Source organism: Alligator mississippiensis, chromosome 10, assembly GCF_030867095.1.
Source record: "Alligator mississippiensis isolate rAllMis1 chromosome 10, rAllMis1, whole genome shotgun sequence".
Taxonomy (NCBI): Eukaryota; Metazoa; Chordata; order Crocodylia; family Alligatoridae; genus Alligator; species Alligator mississippiensis.
The window spans coordinates 73,188,316-73,201,377 of record NC_081833.1 but is presented as its reverse complement, the minus strand read 5'-3'; the positions used below and the strand labels follow the sequence as shown (position 1 = coordinate 73,201,377).

The 13,062-nt window shown below is 54.6% G+C and overlaps 2 protein-coding genes across 2 annotated transcripts; both read left to right on the top strand.

Annotated features, from left to right (window-relative positions):
- Nucleotides 1-501: 501 nt before the first annotated feature.
- On the top strand, nucleotides 502-3,332 carry FOXC2 (forkhead box C2). The gene has a single exon (XM_006276695.4). It carries the CDS (start codon nucleotides 1,013-1,015, stop codon nucleotides 2,399-2,401), a length of 1,389 nt encoding a protein of 462 aa, XP_006276757.1. The 5' UTR covers nucleotides 502-1,012; the 3' UTR covers nucleotides 2,402-3,332.
- Nucleotides 3,333-8,402: 5,070 nt separating this feature from the next.
- FOXL1 (forkhead box L1) lies at nucleotides 8,403-12,577 on the top strand. Its single transcript, XM_019488242.2, has one exon. The coding sequence runs from the start codon at nucleotides 10,722-10,724 to the stop codon at nucleotides 11,577-11,579; it is 858 nt and encodes a 285-aa protein (XP_019343787.1). The 5' UTR covers nucleotides 8,403-10,721; the 3' UTR covers nucleotides 11,580-12,577.
- The last annotated feature ends 485 nt before the right edge of the window (nucleotides 12,578-13,062 follow it).

Sequence of the window (13,062 nt, the reverse complement as noted above, 5' to 3'; positions counted from 1 at the left end):
CCCCCTTTGCCACCTGGCACCCATTAGGGGAGTCAAAGCGAACCCAGGGGAGACGCGGGGCAAAGAAGTGCGGTTCGGTGCAAAAGCAAAGCGGATTTAAACTAGGCACAGCCCTGCCCTGGGCTCGGTCTTTGCCGGCTGAGATGGTGAGGGAGAAAGGAGGCAGGAGGCCGGCGTGGACACCGCATCTGCTCTGGAGCCCGGGTCCGTTGGACCAGGGGCACGTTTGCAATGGATGAAACGGGACAGCACGGGCAGGCAAGCCCAGCTCAGCTGCGATCCGGCCGGCAGTCAGCTGCTTTGCATCCAACACCTTTAAAAAATAAAAAAACCCAACAAAACCCTTTTCGGATTAAGAAAAAAAAAATTAAGAAAAAAAATACAACCCCGATGGCTCCCTGCGTGTTATCTCGCTCCAAGCAGTGATCTTATTCCGCATTCTCTCCCTGCCCCGCGATTGGCTGACGAGGCCTCGGAGCGCTCGCCCATTGGCCCCGAGTCCTGGCGGGAGGCGTGGCCAGGGGAGAGTAAAAACTCGCCTTCAGCAAGAAAAGTTTTGAAACTTTCCCAAACCCTTTAAGGGGAGTTTGGCGTTGCGGGGCTCTGCCGCACACACACTTACACCCACCCTCCGGACTCAGCCGCGACCCGAGAGTTTATTTTGATGCTGAGTTTGCAAGAGGCTCGCAAGATCTCTCCTTGTTGATAGAAGAAACCTGCCTTGCTTCTTCTTTATTTTTTTTTTTTCAAGACTTTTGTTTTTCCCCACCTCCCCTTCCCCGCCCTCCCTGCTCCCAGCCTCTGGGACCCCCCCCCCCCAAAAAAATTTATATAGCCACCCCGAGAGCCAGCTCGCCCCGCACAATCCTCCCGGCGCCCCTGGAAGGATGCTGCTGCTGCTTGACGGCTGCTGAACGGAGAGAGCCTGGTCGCCAGCCTCCGCAGAGGGTAGGTCCCTCCACCCCTTTCCTCCTCCTGGCTGCGATCTCGGGGGAGGGGGGCTCCGTCCAGGATGCAGGCTCGCTACTCCGTCTCCGACCCCAACGCGCTGGGAGTGGTGCCCTACTTGAGCGAGCCCAACTACTACCGGAGCGCGGGGACTTACAGCAGCATGGCCAGCCCCATGGGCGTCTACTCGGGCCACGCCGAGCCCTACGCCGCGGGCATGGGGCGCTCCTACGGGCCCTACCACCACCACCAGCCCGCGGCCCCCAAGGACCTGGTAAAGCCGCCCTACAGCTACATCGCGCTCATCACCATGGCCATCCAAAACGCGCCGGACAAGAAGATCACCCTCAATGGGATTTACCAGTTCATCATGGAGCGCTTCCCTTTCTACCGGGAGAACAAGCAGGGCTGGCAGAACTCCATCCGGCACAACTTGTCGCTCAACGAGTGCTTCGTGAAGGTGCCCCGCGACGACAAGAAGCCCGGCAAGGGCAGCTACTGGACGCTGGACCCGGACTCCTACAACATGTTCGAGAACGGGTCTTTTTTGCGCCGCCGCAGGCGCTTCAAGAAGAAAGACGTGGCTAAGGAGAAGGAGGAGGTGCGGGAGAGGCTGCTGAAGGAGCAGCCCAAGGAGCTGCCCAAGGAGCCGTCCTCGTCCTCCTCCTCCTCCTCCTCGTCCTCCTCCGAGAAGAAGGTGGTCATCAAGAGCGAGGCGTCCTCGCCCGACCTGCCGGTCATCACCAAGGTGGAGACGCTGAGCCCGCAGAGGGACAGTCCCCGCAGCGTGGCCTCCACGCCCTCCGCCTCCACCGACGGCTCCGGCCCCGAGCCCCACGCCGCCAGCAACGGGCTGTCGTCGGGCTTCAGCGTGGAGAACATCATGACCCTGCGGACTTCGCCCCCCGGCGAGCTGAGCCCCCGGCCGGGCCCCGCCGGGCCCCTGGGCTACCCGCAGCCGCAGCCGCCGCTGTACAGCCAGCCCTGCAGCCAGGGCATGGACACGGGCGGCGGCTACCACTGCAGCATGCGGGCCATGAGCCTCTACACCGGGGAGCGCGCCGGGCACCTGGCCTCGCTGGAGGACGGCCTCTCGGAGCACCCCGACGGCACCTCGCCGCCCCTGGGCACCATGAGCCTGGCGTCGGGGCAGGACGGCGCGCTGCCCGCGGGCCACCACCCCGCGGGCGCGGGCAGCGGGCAGACGGCCGCCCCGTGGTACCTGAACCACGGCGCGGAGCTGCCGCACCTGCCCGGCCACGCCTTCGGCGCCCAGCAGCAGACTTTCCCCAACGTGCGGGACATGTTCAACTCCCACCGGCTCGGCCTGGAGAGCTCCGGCCTCGGCGAGCACCAGGTGAGCGGCAACACGAGCTGTCAGATCCCCTATAGATCGGCGCCCTCCATATACCGCCACTCCACCCCCTATTCCTATGACTGCACTAAGTACTGAGCAGCCTCGAGCTGCCAAGGCCCCCCGTCCTGAGACCGCCTAAGGGAAGATGTCAGCGCACCTGGGAGCCCCCCGAGAGAGCTCTAGACCTGCCCCCCTTCCTCCATCCTTCCTTTCCAAGCCAGACAAGTCACTTCTACTTGAAAAAGGAAAAAAAAAAGGTTTTAAAAAAAGGAAAGAAAAAGACAGACAGACACAAAGAGAGAGAGAGAGAGAGAGAGAGAGAAAGAAGGGATTTCTTTTAAAGTATATATATATGATTATCTAAGCCAAGTGGCAGATTTATATGCTAGAGTATAGGGGTGGGGGGGAGGGGGCTGAGACAAAAATAAGTTATGGACCAATACACAGCGATCATTTATACGATTTTAAAAAGAAAAAAAAAGTATATATATATATATATATGTATATATATATAGAAATATATGTCCTGGGTATTTTTTAAGTGCTCTTTATTGTGCTGTAAAAAAAAAAAAATGTGTGTGGATTTCTAATCAGGCTGATGTTCAGAGCCATTAATATAATATTTAAAGTTGAGTTCACTGGATTTTTTTTTTAACGTCGCCCGTCCCTTCCTAACTGACCATCAATGACAAGCCATTTCTTCTTCTTTTTTTCTTCTTTTGGACAATGACGCCATAGAGTTTCTTTTCCATGCAGAGCAATTTTTTTTAACCGAACGAGGCGATAATTTATTCGTACTTTTTTGTCGTTGGTGGCGGTGGATTTGGGGGCAGCGGGGAAGACGAAGTATCTGATACTTTCCCCCCCCTCCCCTATTATTTACGACGTGTGATGTTTTGTAAAATAGATTCCGCCCCGACCATTCCTAAGGACTATTTGTTTTTATTCGACTTCACGTTTGTTTGTCTTATGTGGTCTTCATTGTACTTACCTTAAAATAAATCCATGTTGTTTTTTCTGCTCCAAAGTCTGGCGCATGTGTGTGTGTGTATGTGTTTTTGCACCCTCCCCCATTCCTTTCCTGGGGCAGAGAAACATGAAACACGTTGGCTTTTAAGCAAAGGAGATTCCCCAGAGACTTAACGGGTATTATTATTATTATTATTATTCCTAATGTGTTCATGTCACAATTGAATGCCGACAAAATAATGCAGCTGCACAGGGGAACATAGTTTGAAGGCACTTGCTGGCATGGGACTGCTTGGCAAAGACGAGAGGATTTGCCAGCTTGAAGCTCGAGTGAGATTTTTTTTTCCAGGCTCCAGGTTCTGGGAATGAAAACAGTCATTGGGATCCGGGCGAGTCCTGATTAAGACACTTCTTTTACTCCCTTTCTCGCCGGCTCTTTTCAGCAGCCGAGGTGCAGGCCCGATAATGGGCTCTGAGTTTTGCCAGGCAGCCACAGCTTATACCTAAAACGGAACAAAAATGCTGCTGAGAGCACGTCTGTACGGGGCAATACGCGTTCCCCTTTGATTCTGCTCTCATTAGGGACTCCTCTATATTCACAGCAGGGTGCTTTTGCCGCCTTGTCTCTTTGTAATCGTTTCTCCCATCAACTCCCCTCTCCGCTGCGCTGTATTCGCCTTCTGCTTCCCCAGCTCCAGCCCCAGCTCTTATTCTGAATGCCTAAATGACCGCTGAAAGCTACCGCCTTCCCCTTCTTCATAGGGCTTAGCCATCTCTTATAAGGCGCAGCAGGCAAACGGGCTGGAGTTATACAAAAAGGCGATCGCACTCCTTTTTGCATGTTGCCAAGGCATGAAGCAGCATTTAGGATTTTTAAAATGGCCTATTTTTTTCCGAGCGTTTTCACCATGGGCTTGTTTGGGTTTTTTTTTTTTTTTTGCTTGCAGTAAGTTTGTGTAGTATTAGATTAGTCCTCCCCGCAATTGTATTTGCTGGTACAGATTGCCAAGAGGCGTGCGGTGCTCTATTATTATTATTATTATTATTATTATTATTATTATTATTGCCCCGGTGAAGAGGAGAATATAATGCATCGCTCCTGAAAGGACAAATCCTGCTGTCTCCCACCCTGAATCTGTTGGGGTGAAAGGGTAACCAGAGGGATGGTTGGAAATGATATTATTAGTCGTGGGCATATTACCCCAATTGCTTTTCATCTGGCTTTATTCCGGCCGAAGACACTGATGTTCTTGATGGCCGGGGGGGGGGGGGACAGGCCAGGACTTACGTTTTAAACAACACGCTCATAAACTTTTCGGCCATGTTGCCAGCCTCTTTAGTCCCTCTTGGCTCTTAATAACAAGCCCAAGGAGACTTTTAAAGAGAAAAGGGGGGGGGGGGGAAGAATCAGATACCGTGAGATCTAATTTTTTTCCCCCCTCGTTGGTCTTGTGCAGATTTTTTGCTAATAGATCCCCCCTCCCCCCCAACCCCTTTTCATCTGAGAAGCAGCTAGCTGGGAATCAGGTGCTGGAGCTCGGAGCTCACTCAAGGTGCGGGGCTGATGGGTTGCGGGGTACCATTGTGCGTGTGTGTGTGTGAGAAAGCAAAGTATAGCCCTAGCAGGTCAAAATGCCCCTTTTCCAGCTCAGGTTCCTTGCTGGAGCCAGTGGCTCGTGTCCTTTCCCCTATGCACCATCTCAGGGGTGCAGGGCACAGGTGATGGCACCTCCTGCTCTTGCTTGGATGCTGGGCAGCGTTGGTAGCTGTTGGTCTTTAGAGCCAGTGTGGAGGGGGGTGGACAGCAGGCAGCAGCCCCCAGTTTCAAGCGGCTGCCTCTGTTCTGCACTAGTCCCAGGCTTGTCTGGGTGCAATGCCGCATCCCAGCCGCTTTGTGCTAATGCCCCCCCGCAGCAGCTTCCAGCCCCAGCCGGGGGCTCTCGGCCGGGCAGCACTCGCTCTGCTTTGCTGGACAGTTCCAAGGGGACAGAGGACACCGCGGTGGGAGAGCAGGACACGGAGCCTGCCTGTGGGCCACGCTCCCTTGCCCCATGCCCAGCTGCCCCCTCCTCTGTCCGAGCCTCGAGGTGCTTTGCAGGCGCGGTCAGGATTTCCCGGACTGGGCTAGATCATCAAGGAGAGCGCATCCCCAAAGGACCACGATGCTGATTACTATCCAGCACGTTAATCGCTCATCCCTGATTTCGACTCGTGGGCTGGGGATGCCGCTTCTGCATCTGGTGCGGGGCAAAGTGGCGTTAGCTTAAGGCAAGAATCCGTCGGCTCCCAGCGTTTTCCCTCCCCACCAGCCCTGCCGCAAGGCTCTGGCTCTGAACATAGCTAAGGGAGGGGAGAATAAACCTTGAATTCCCTAGGAGATGGTAGCAGCGGTCAGGGCCCGGGATAAAGCTTGCAATCCGAGAGAGCTGGAAACGCTGGTTTTTGCGCGCTCATGTTGCACTCCCTGGCGCGCGCAACCCCAGAAGGGCTGTGTGCATTTGCACTGAGAGAGCTGGAAGGATGCTAATAAAACAACAAAGACGTCTGCCTGTGCCATTTGCCAAGGGAAGATTTAGGTCAAGAGGCGCGTTACTGGGCTGAACAACGTCCCTGGGAAGGAGGGTGAAGCCCAGGCCTCCAGCACAGAGGGTTTGGGTGCGAAGGATGCAACTGTCTCTGTCCGATTTTCCCCTCCCAACGATCCCCTTTTCTTCCCCGCCTCTCTTTGCAAGCCTTATTTATTTTTGAACCGCTGCCTTTTGCCAATCCTCGAGCACACAACAGGCTTCCCTGTTTCTTCCAGATTTCTTTTGTTGTTAAGGCCAGGAAAGATCCCAGCGTAGATTGCAGTCACGTAGAGGAGCTAGCCTTTGCATCTGCAGACACATGATTGAAAGAGAACAAGAGCTTCTCGGAAAAGCTGGTCCCCCGTCCCCTTCCCCAGCTTCCCATGTTGTGGGGTGCTCTTCCCGGTAATGTTTGCTGCAAAGCGCCGTTTAGTCCAGATTTGAGTGAAAAGTGAAGGGGGGAGATGATTTTTGGATTGGAAAGGGGGTGGGAGTTTGCTCTTGTCCTTTGCTGCTCCAGACAGGTGGCTCAGACACCAGGCAGGCAATCCGCAGGGCCGTGGTAAAACTAGCACCGGTTAAACGCTTTGAACTAGCCGGTCCCTTAATCCGGATTCTTGGTTTGCTGGGGACAGACGTGCACACACGTCCCTCCTCCCTCCAGGGCAAGGGACATGGTGAGTTTTAGGGGGTGTTTGACTCGCCAGTCGATGCCCGGGGGCAGGAGACAAGGGCGTGCTCCTGCCGCAATGAAATCCGTGCGATTTTGGTTGCTGGTACCCCGGGGGCAACGGGGTCGAGTGCCAGGGATTTTAAATTGAGGTTTCCAGGATTTTGCCAGCTTCCCCCCCCATCTCAGATACCCCTCCCCTTTCCTTTATGCAGCCACGTCACCTGCTCGGGGCAGGCTCGGAAAGGGGCAGAGCCAGTCCCTTGCAGGATCGGGGCCTTTCGTGGGTCGGATCCCCGAGGCTGCGCATCCCGCCCGCCCTGGCCCCAGCTGCGGCTCGGGGTTTAGTCACACAAACCAAGGGGGGAAAAAATCCCTTGTCCAAAATCAGCTGGGCTCCGCCTCTGGGTTTCCTGCCAATGCAGCCGACGGGCGAGGGCTTTGCCCGGGAAATCCAAACCCACCTGGGGACACCCCGGGCAGATCCGGAGCCCCTGGCTCCCCCCTGAGCATCCTCGCTGCCAGCCGCAGCAGGACGGGGGGGCTGGCAGCTTCTCCCCACACCCCGCTGTGTTTTGTTTTTTTAGGCTGTGGAGAGGCAATGCGGCTGAGGCTGGGGGAGGCAATGCCGTGGGGATGAGGGGAAAGGGGCTCTTGAAGGCAAGCCTTGCACCTGCCCTGGCAGCACGAAAAGCCCCTTTGCAGGAGGGGTGAGGGTGGCACAGAGTGGGCGACGATCCCTTAGCCAGCCGTCCAGGCCTATGGTAACGGGACCCGGCCAGCTTGGGTGATGAGCACTAGACCCTGATCCCGGGCACTTGGCTTGGGAAGCCTCCAGGTGGATTTTTTTTGGCGGGGGGCGCTTTGTTTTTAGACCCCTACATCTTTAGACACCCGTTGTGGTCACAGCCCGGCGTTTCACATCGCGTCAGGCCTCTGTGCCCCCAGCTTGCCATCACCTCGAGGGAGCACGAGCCGCTTCTCTAAGCCTATCTTCCCTCCTCATTTCCCTTCTCCCTCTCCTGGTGGGCAGCCAGCCCCCGAGCTGCCCCCTTGCAGGGACCCGAGCCCCGGGGAGCCAGGAGATATCCCCTCCATCCCTTAGAGATCCCCAAACGACGCCTATATCCCAACTGCACATGCACATGCATGTGTGTGTAAGCTGTGCTATGCTTTATTTTACAATACATATATGTTATATATAAATATATATATATAGACACACTATATTATAAAGTATAGCACATAGCTATATACACACACGTGATCAATATATACCTATATGTGATCCATATACACACACTTATTTTATATGTGATCTATATACACACACGCGTGTGTGAGCAAGAGATACGATCCATAGATATGTGATCCATATTATATATACATACATACACACACGATCTATAGATTTATGTGATCCATAATATATCTATTTATACACACACACACACGATCCATATATGTTCATATATAAATTCATATTTTACCTATATGAATCAGTGCATATAGACGTCGTTTTGGGATACAGTATATCATATAATATTATCTAATATATACATTATATTATATATATCATCTAATATATATATATATTATAGAAATATAGCATGTAGCTCTCGCCCCAGCCCTCCCTCCCGGGCTCTGCCTGTGGTCATTTCCAAGTCATTAGAAAGTCTCGAGTTACAGACACTTAGGAGGCAGCTCCCACCCAGATAATGTAACGAGCTGCAGGAATGTCTTGGGTCAAGAACCAGAGAAGGGGGCGAGGGAGCTGCTCAGGCAGGGCCAGCTGGGCAGCTGGCGGCCGGGGCTGGGGTCTGCCTTCTCCCCCCCGGGGATTCCTATTTGTATTTACCAAAGTAAGGCAAGAAATTGGGGGGGGGGGGGGGATCCTTGCAGATCTGCTGGGATTTGGTGTTTGGATGACCCGTGCTCCGGCTTTCCCCAGGGAAAACTGGGAGGATTTAAGTCAAGCTTCGGCGTGGATCTAGATCTGTGCATAGAGCTCCGGGACGGGCCGATCTCCCGTCCAGCCCCCCCTTGCAGATGTCCATAAGGTGTCAGCTGAGTGAAAGCAGCTGGAGCCGAGCAACGCTGCACAGATCCCCCTTTACAAGGAAGTTTTATGTGAAATAATGTTTGACGAAGAGATGCTGATGAGACCTGATTTCCAAAAGCAACCTCCCCTTCCCCTGCAGCCCCGCCCGCCTGCATTGCTGGGGCTGGCACCGGGCTTAGGTGCGGACACGCGGCTGTGCCCTTAGCCTCGGGACAGGGGGCTGGCTCCCTTCCTGGGGAGGGGATGCTGTTCCCTGCGGGTCCCTCCCCTCAAATCCCCACCCAGGAGCTGGGGGTGGGGGAGGGAAGCGACTTCCCCCGGCCTGCTTCACACACGCACACGCTGAAGTCACTTTCCAAGGGCTTTGCCAGCCCCCCAGCAAGAGGCTTTGCTTGCTCCAGAGCTTCCCAGCTCCTCCTTCGCCGGCCTGGCTTGCAAATACGGCACTCCCAGCCGGGGGCGGGGGCAACCTGTGGGCGGAGGCGGAGGCGGAGGGGGCGGCCACCCTCCCAGCCTGGCTCTGCAAAGCCACATCCCTCCGAGGATGCTCCAGGGCGGCAGCTTCCCCTGAGGACTCGGGGCAACCTTCCCCCGGGTCCTCGGGGGCTTTCCCAGGGTGAGAGGCACAGGACCAAGCTCTTCCCCCCATATCCTAGGGCATTTCCCTTCCAGCAGCTACCGAAATGCCCCGATCCTGCATTCATACCTTTTCTAGTGGCATAGGGATCTGGCTGCGACCTGCCTGCTTTCCCCCATCCCAGGGGAGGAGGCAGGCGACCCTCCAGCGCAGATCCAGAGCCTGGGAGCTGCCAATGCACCCCGTTTCCACCGGCCAGGCCTTGCCCCGGGCACCCCCAAGCGTGGCTTGCCAGGATCTGGATGCTTGGAGCGGGGGATCAAGGACCAGCCGACACCTCCTCCTGCACCGGGTCATGCGGACCCCTCCAGGGCAGCCCTTGCATCAGCCAATAACGTTAAAAAAAATAAAAAAACAACAAAAAACCTCCCAGAGCGTGTGTGCGAAGGGGAAAAAAACTGGGCATCCCAAATGCCTAATGTAAGCAGGGGCCAGCTGCGCGCACTTGTAAAGTTGTTATAATCCCCCTCCTTGTTATAAACAGGAAAGTACATAATATAAAGCAACAGGCCTGCATTCACAAATGCTAACCCTCTGTCCAGGCTCCCCAGTAAAGGCGTACCCCGAAAGGATCATACTGCTCCCTTCCCCTTCGCCGCAGCTCCTGCCGTGCAGCCAGGCGGGCACTGGGGGTCTTGCCCGCTGCGCTGCTGGGAGGCAGGAGCATCCCCCTGAATCCCGCAGCTCACCTGGGCAGAGTGCAAAGAAGAGGCGCACACATTTCCCCTCCGCCTTTTCCAGGCACGAAGCACTGTGCACGCTCAAAATGCGCCCGCAGCAAATCAGCCCCTGCCAGGCTCATTCACGCCAGCACAGAGGACCCCTCCTCAGTGCACCAGTGGGGTGACACCTCCCACCCCATCTGCCACATTGCAGTGCTTCCTTCCACCCCCATCATTGATCTTTTTTTTTTTTTTTTACCACCACCCCCCAATTTGACTCCAGCCCTCCGTGGCCTTCGCCTCCCCGGGCTCCAGCAGCGAACATCCTGCCTGGGCTGCCTGTGTGTGCTTGCAGCGTCAAAGGGTGGACGTGATATTTCAAACATCAGATCCGTGCGTTTATATATTGGGTGCCCGGAAATTTTTCCAAATAAACACAGCTTGATTCGACGTGGGTGGGCAGACTTATCAACAGCCTAATTCTCTAAACAAATGAAGGAAGGATCCGGAGACCCATTGGCTGGTCCCCGCGAGACACGTGGAGCGAGCTCAGGAGTGGTGTAGCAATGAAATTTTAATTACTGTGGGTGGGCTGAGAGCACAAACGACTGTTTATCGGAGACAATTTATTTTCCAGCGCTAAGTCAACATATAATAGCAAACTTACAACAATTATTTAACTTTAAAAAAAAAAAAGAGAGAGAGAGAGAGAGAGAGCTATGAAGCTGGGAGAGGGGGAGAAGCGGACTCAAGCAGGCTTGGGATCCCAGAGAGCTCCCTGGTGGACTCCTGGGAGGTTTGTCCCTTGCCCTGTCCCTGCTTTGGGAGGCAGATCCAGCCACGTCCAGCATGAGCCACCTCTACAGCAGCCCCCTGCCCGGCTTGAGCTCTTCCATGGTGTATCTGTACGGGGCGGAGAGGGCTGGCTTGCCTGCGGCTCTCGGCTTCGCCTCGTCGGGGGGGATGCCCAGGCAGGAGCCCCCCCAGAAGCCTCCTTACAGCTACATCGCCCTCATCGCCATGGCCATCAAGGAGGCTCCGGACCAGAAGGTGACCCTCAATGGGATTTACCAGTTCATCATGGAGCGCTTCCCTTTCTACCACGACAACAAGCAGGGCTGGCAGAACAGCATCCGCCACAACCTCTCGCTCAACGACTGCTTCATCAAGGTGCCCCGGGAGAAGAGCCGTCCGGGCAAGGGCAGCTACTGGACCCTGGACCCCAAGTGCCTGGATATGTTTGAGAACGGCAACTATCGGCGCAGGAAGAGGAAGCCCAAAGCCCCCGGCGCCCAGGAGGCAGGGATGGAGCCGGCCAAGAGATGCCGGGGCGGCTCCGCGGAGGGCGGCCCCGACGGCGCGGCAGCCCCGCAGCCCGGCAGCTGCCCGCTGGCCCGGCGCTTGGAGGGCAGCCCCGAGCCCCCCTCGGGGGGCAGCGCCCCGAAAAGCTCCGGCAAGTCGCAGAGCTTCAGCATAGACAGTCTGCTGGCTCGCACGGCGCTGCACAAGCCGGCCCCGGAGGACGTGCAGGCGGGGGCAGCCCCGGGCGAGAGCCAGCCCAGCCTGGCCCATGCCAGCCTCTGCCCGGCTTTCAACGCCTCGCTGGTGCTCGACTCCCAGGTGCAAGGTAGACTCTACCAGCTCGGCATCCCCTTCCTCTCCTATTTCCCGCTGCCCTTTTCTGAGACGGTGTTTCATTTCCAGTAAAAGAAACAGGGAGGAGGGTGGGTGGGGGGATGAACCACCCCCACATCCATCCTCATCCCTTACCAGGTCCAGGTTCAGATTTCAGGGCATTTCCAACCTCCTTTCACCCCCCCTGAGCAGACTTCTCCTTCATTTGGGGGGTCCCCCTTCCAATTTCTAATTCTAAGGTTAAAAAAACAACCCCAAACCTTATTTTTTTCTCATTGCAACACACAGCAGAGGTTTTGCATGAGCTGGGCTTTGCTTTGAGTTATTCGCCTCTGAATTAGAGCGTCCTAGACTTTCAGTGCTGCAGACTGCGAGTGAGAGGAAAAGTCCCTGCTTCTGCCCTCTGTGTGACATGGGAGACTGGGCAAGATGCACCTAGTTTTGACCCAGTCATTGACAATGCTTATGGTTTTATGCTATTCAGACCCAGTTCGGTCCAGCAACTTTGCATCTCTTGTTTTTTTAAGAGGTTTCCCCTCCCTTTTATGTGTATGTGTGCGTGGCTCTGCATTCAACACGTCTTGCTGCCTGCACACACCTGAGCCACCGGCTCAGCCATCTCAAGCAAACCGAAGGCATAAGGACAAGTCAGAGGAGCAAAGTGAGTTAAAATATTTGCCTTCTGTACAGTCCTGCTCGCTTGGAATCAGCCCTGGATGTCATTCCTGGTCTTAATTTTGTACAATGAGAAATTGCAAAGCTCCTATGGCAGGGATCCACGGTCAGATCTGGCAAAGTGAATTGACCTCAATAGCAACCAGCAGTCTTGGAGCTGCCTATGTGACCAGGCAGACAGACATCCAGGGGGAACAGGAAAGCAGCTAACAGCTCCTCATAGGTTTTTCTTTTTAATCTGGATACATACTAGACAGTCAGGAGCATTTCGTCTTCTTGCCATAAATAGAGGCTTTGTATATTAACGGGTAGATGCCCTTTGACAAGCATCTATATTCATCTGTTTTTATTATGAAACCAAACCTATATCCAATAAAATATTTTGTTCAATGATATGGCTGATTCTTTCCAAATCATCTTCAGTTCATGCAGCTGATTATGAATGATGTTGAGGGGTTGAGGGATGAAAAACCTGGCCTTTTAGAAATGCAAGACCCTGGCTTTCCAGGATGTGTGTTTGGGGTGTGGCGGTAATCCAAAGGGACTTGTTCTGGAGTGCAACTGTGCATCGAACAGCTCAGCGCATTTGAAGGGAAAAAGATGAGAGATGCTAATGAAAGGTCTTCAAGATGCCAGTGACTGCTCTGAAAGGCTTGTCTCTCTCGTTCACGCACAGACTTTAAACAAACACCTTGGCTAGCAGAGACCTGGCTATCTCCACAAAGCTCTGTTTCAAAATCCTTACCATTTCCCACAGGACCTTCCGGGTTGCCTTTGAAATGTCCTAACTCCTTGGCATCTAGTTGCTGAGCAGAATAGGCAAATAATTCTTATTTTACCCAATGTGGGAAAGTACAGAAAGTCACTAGCTGTAGGAGGT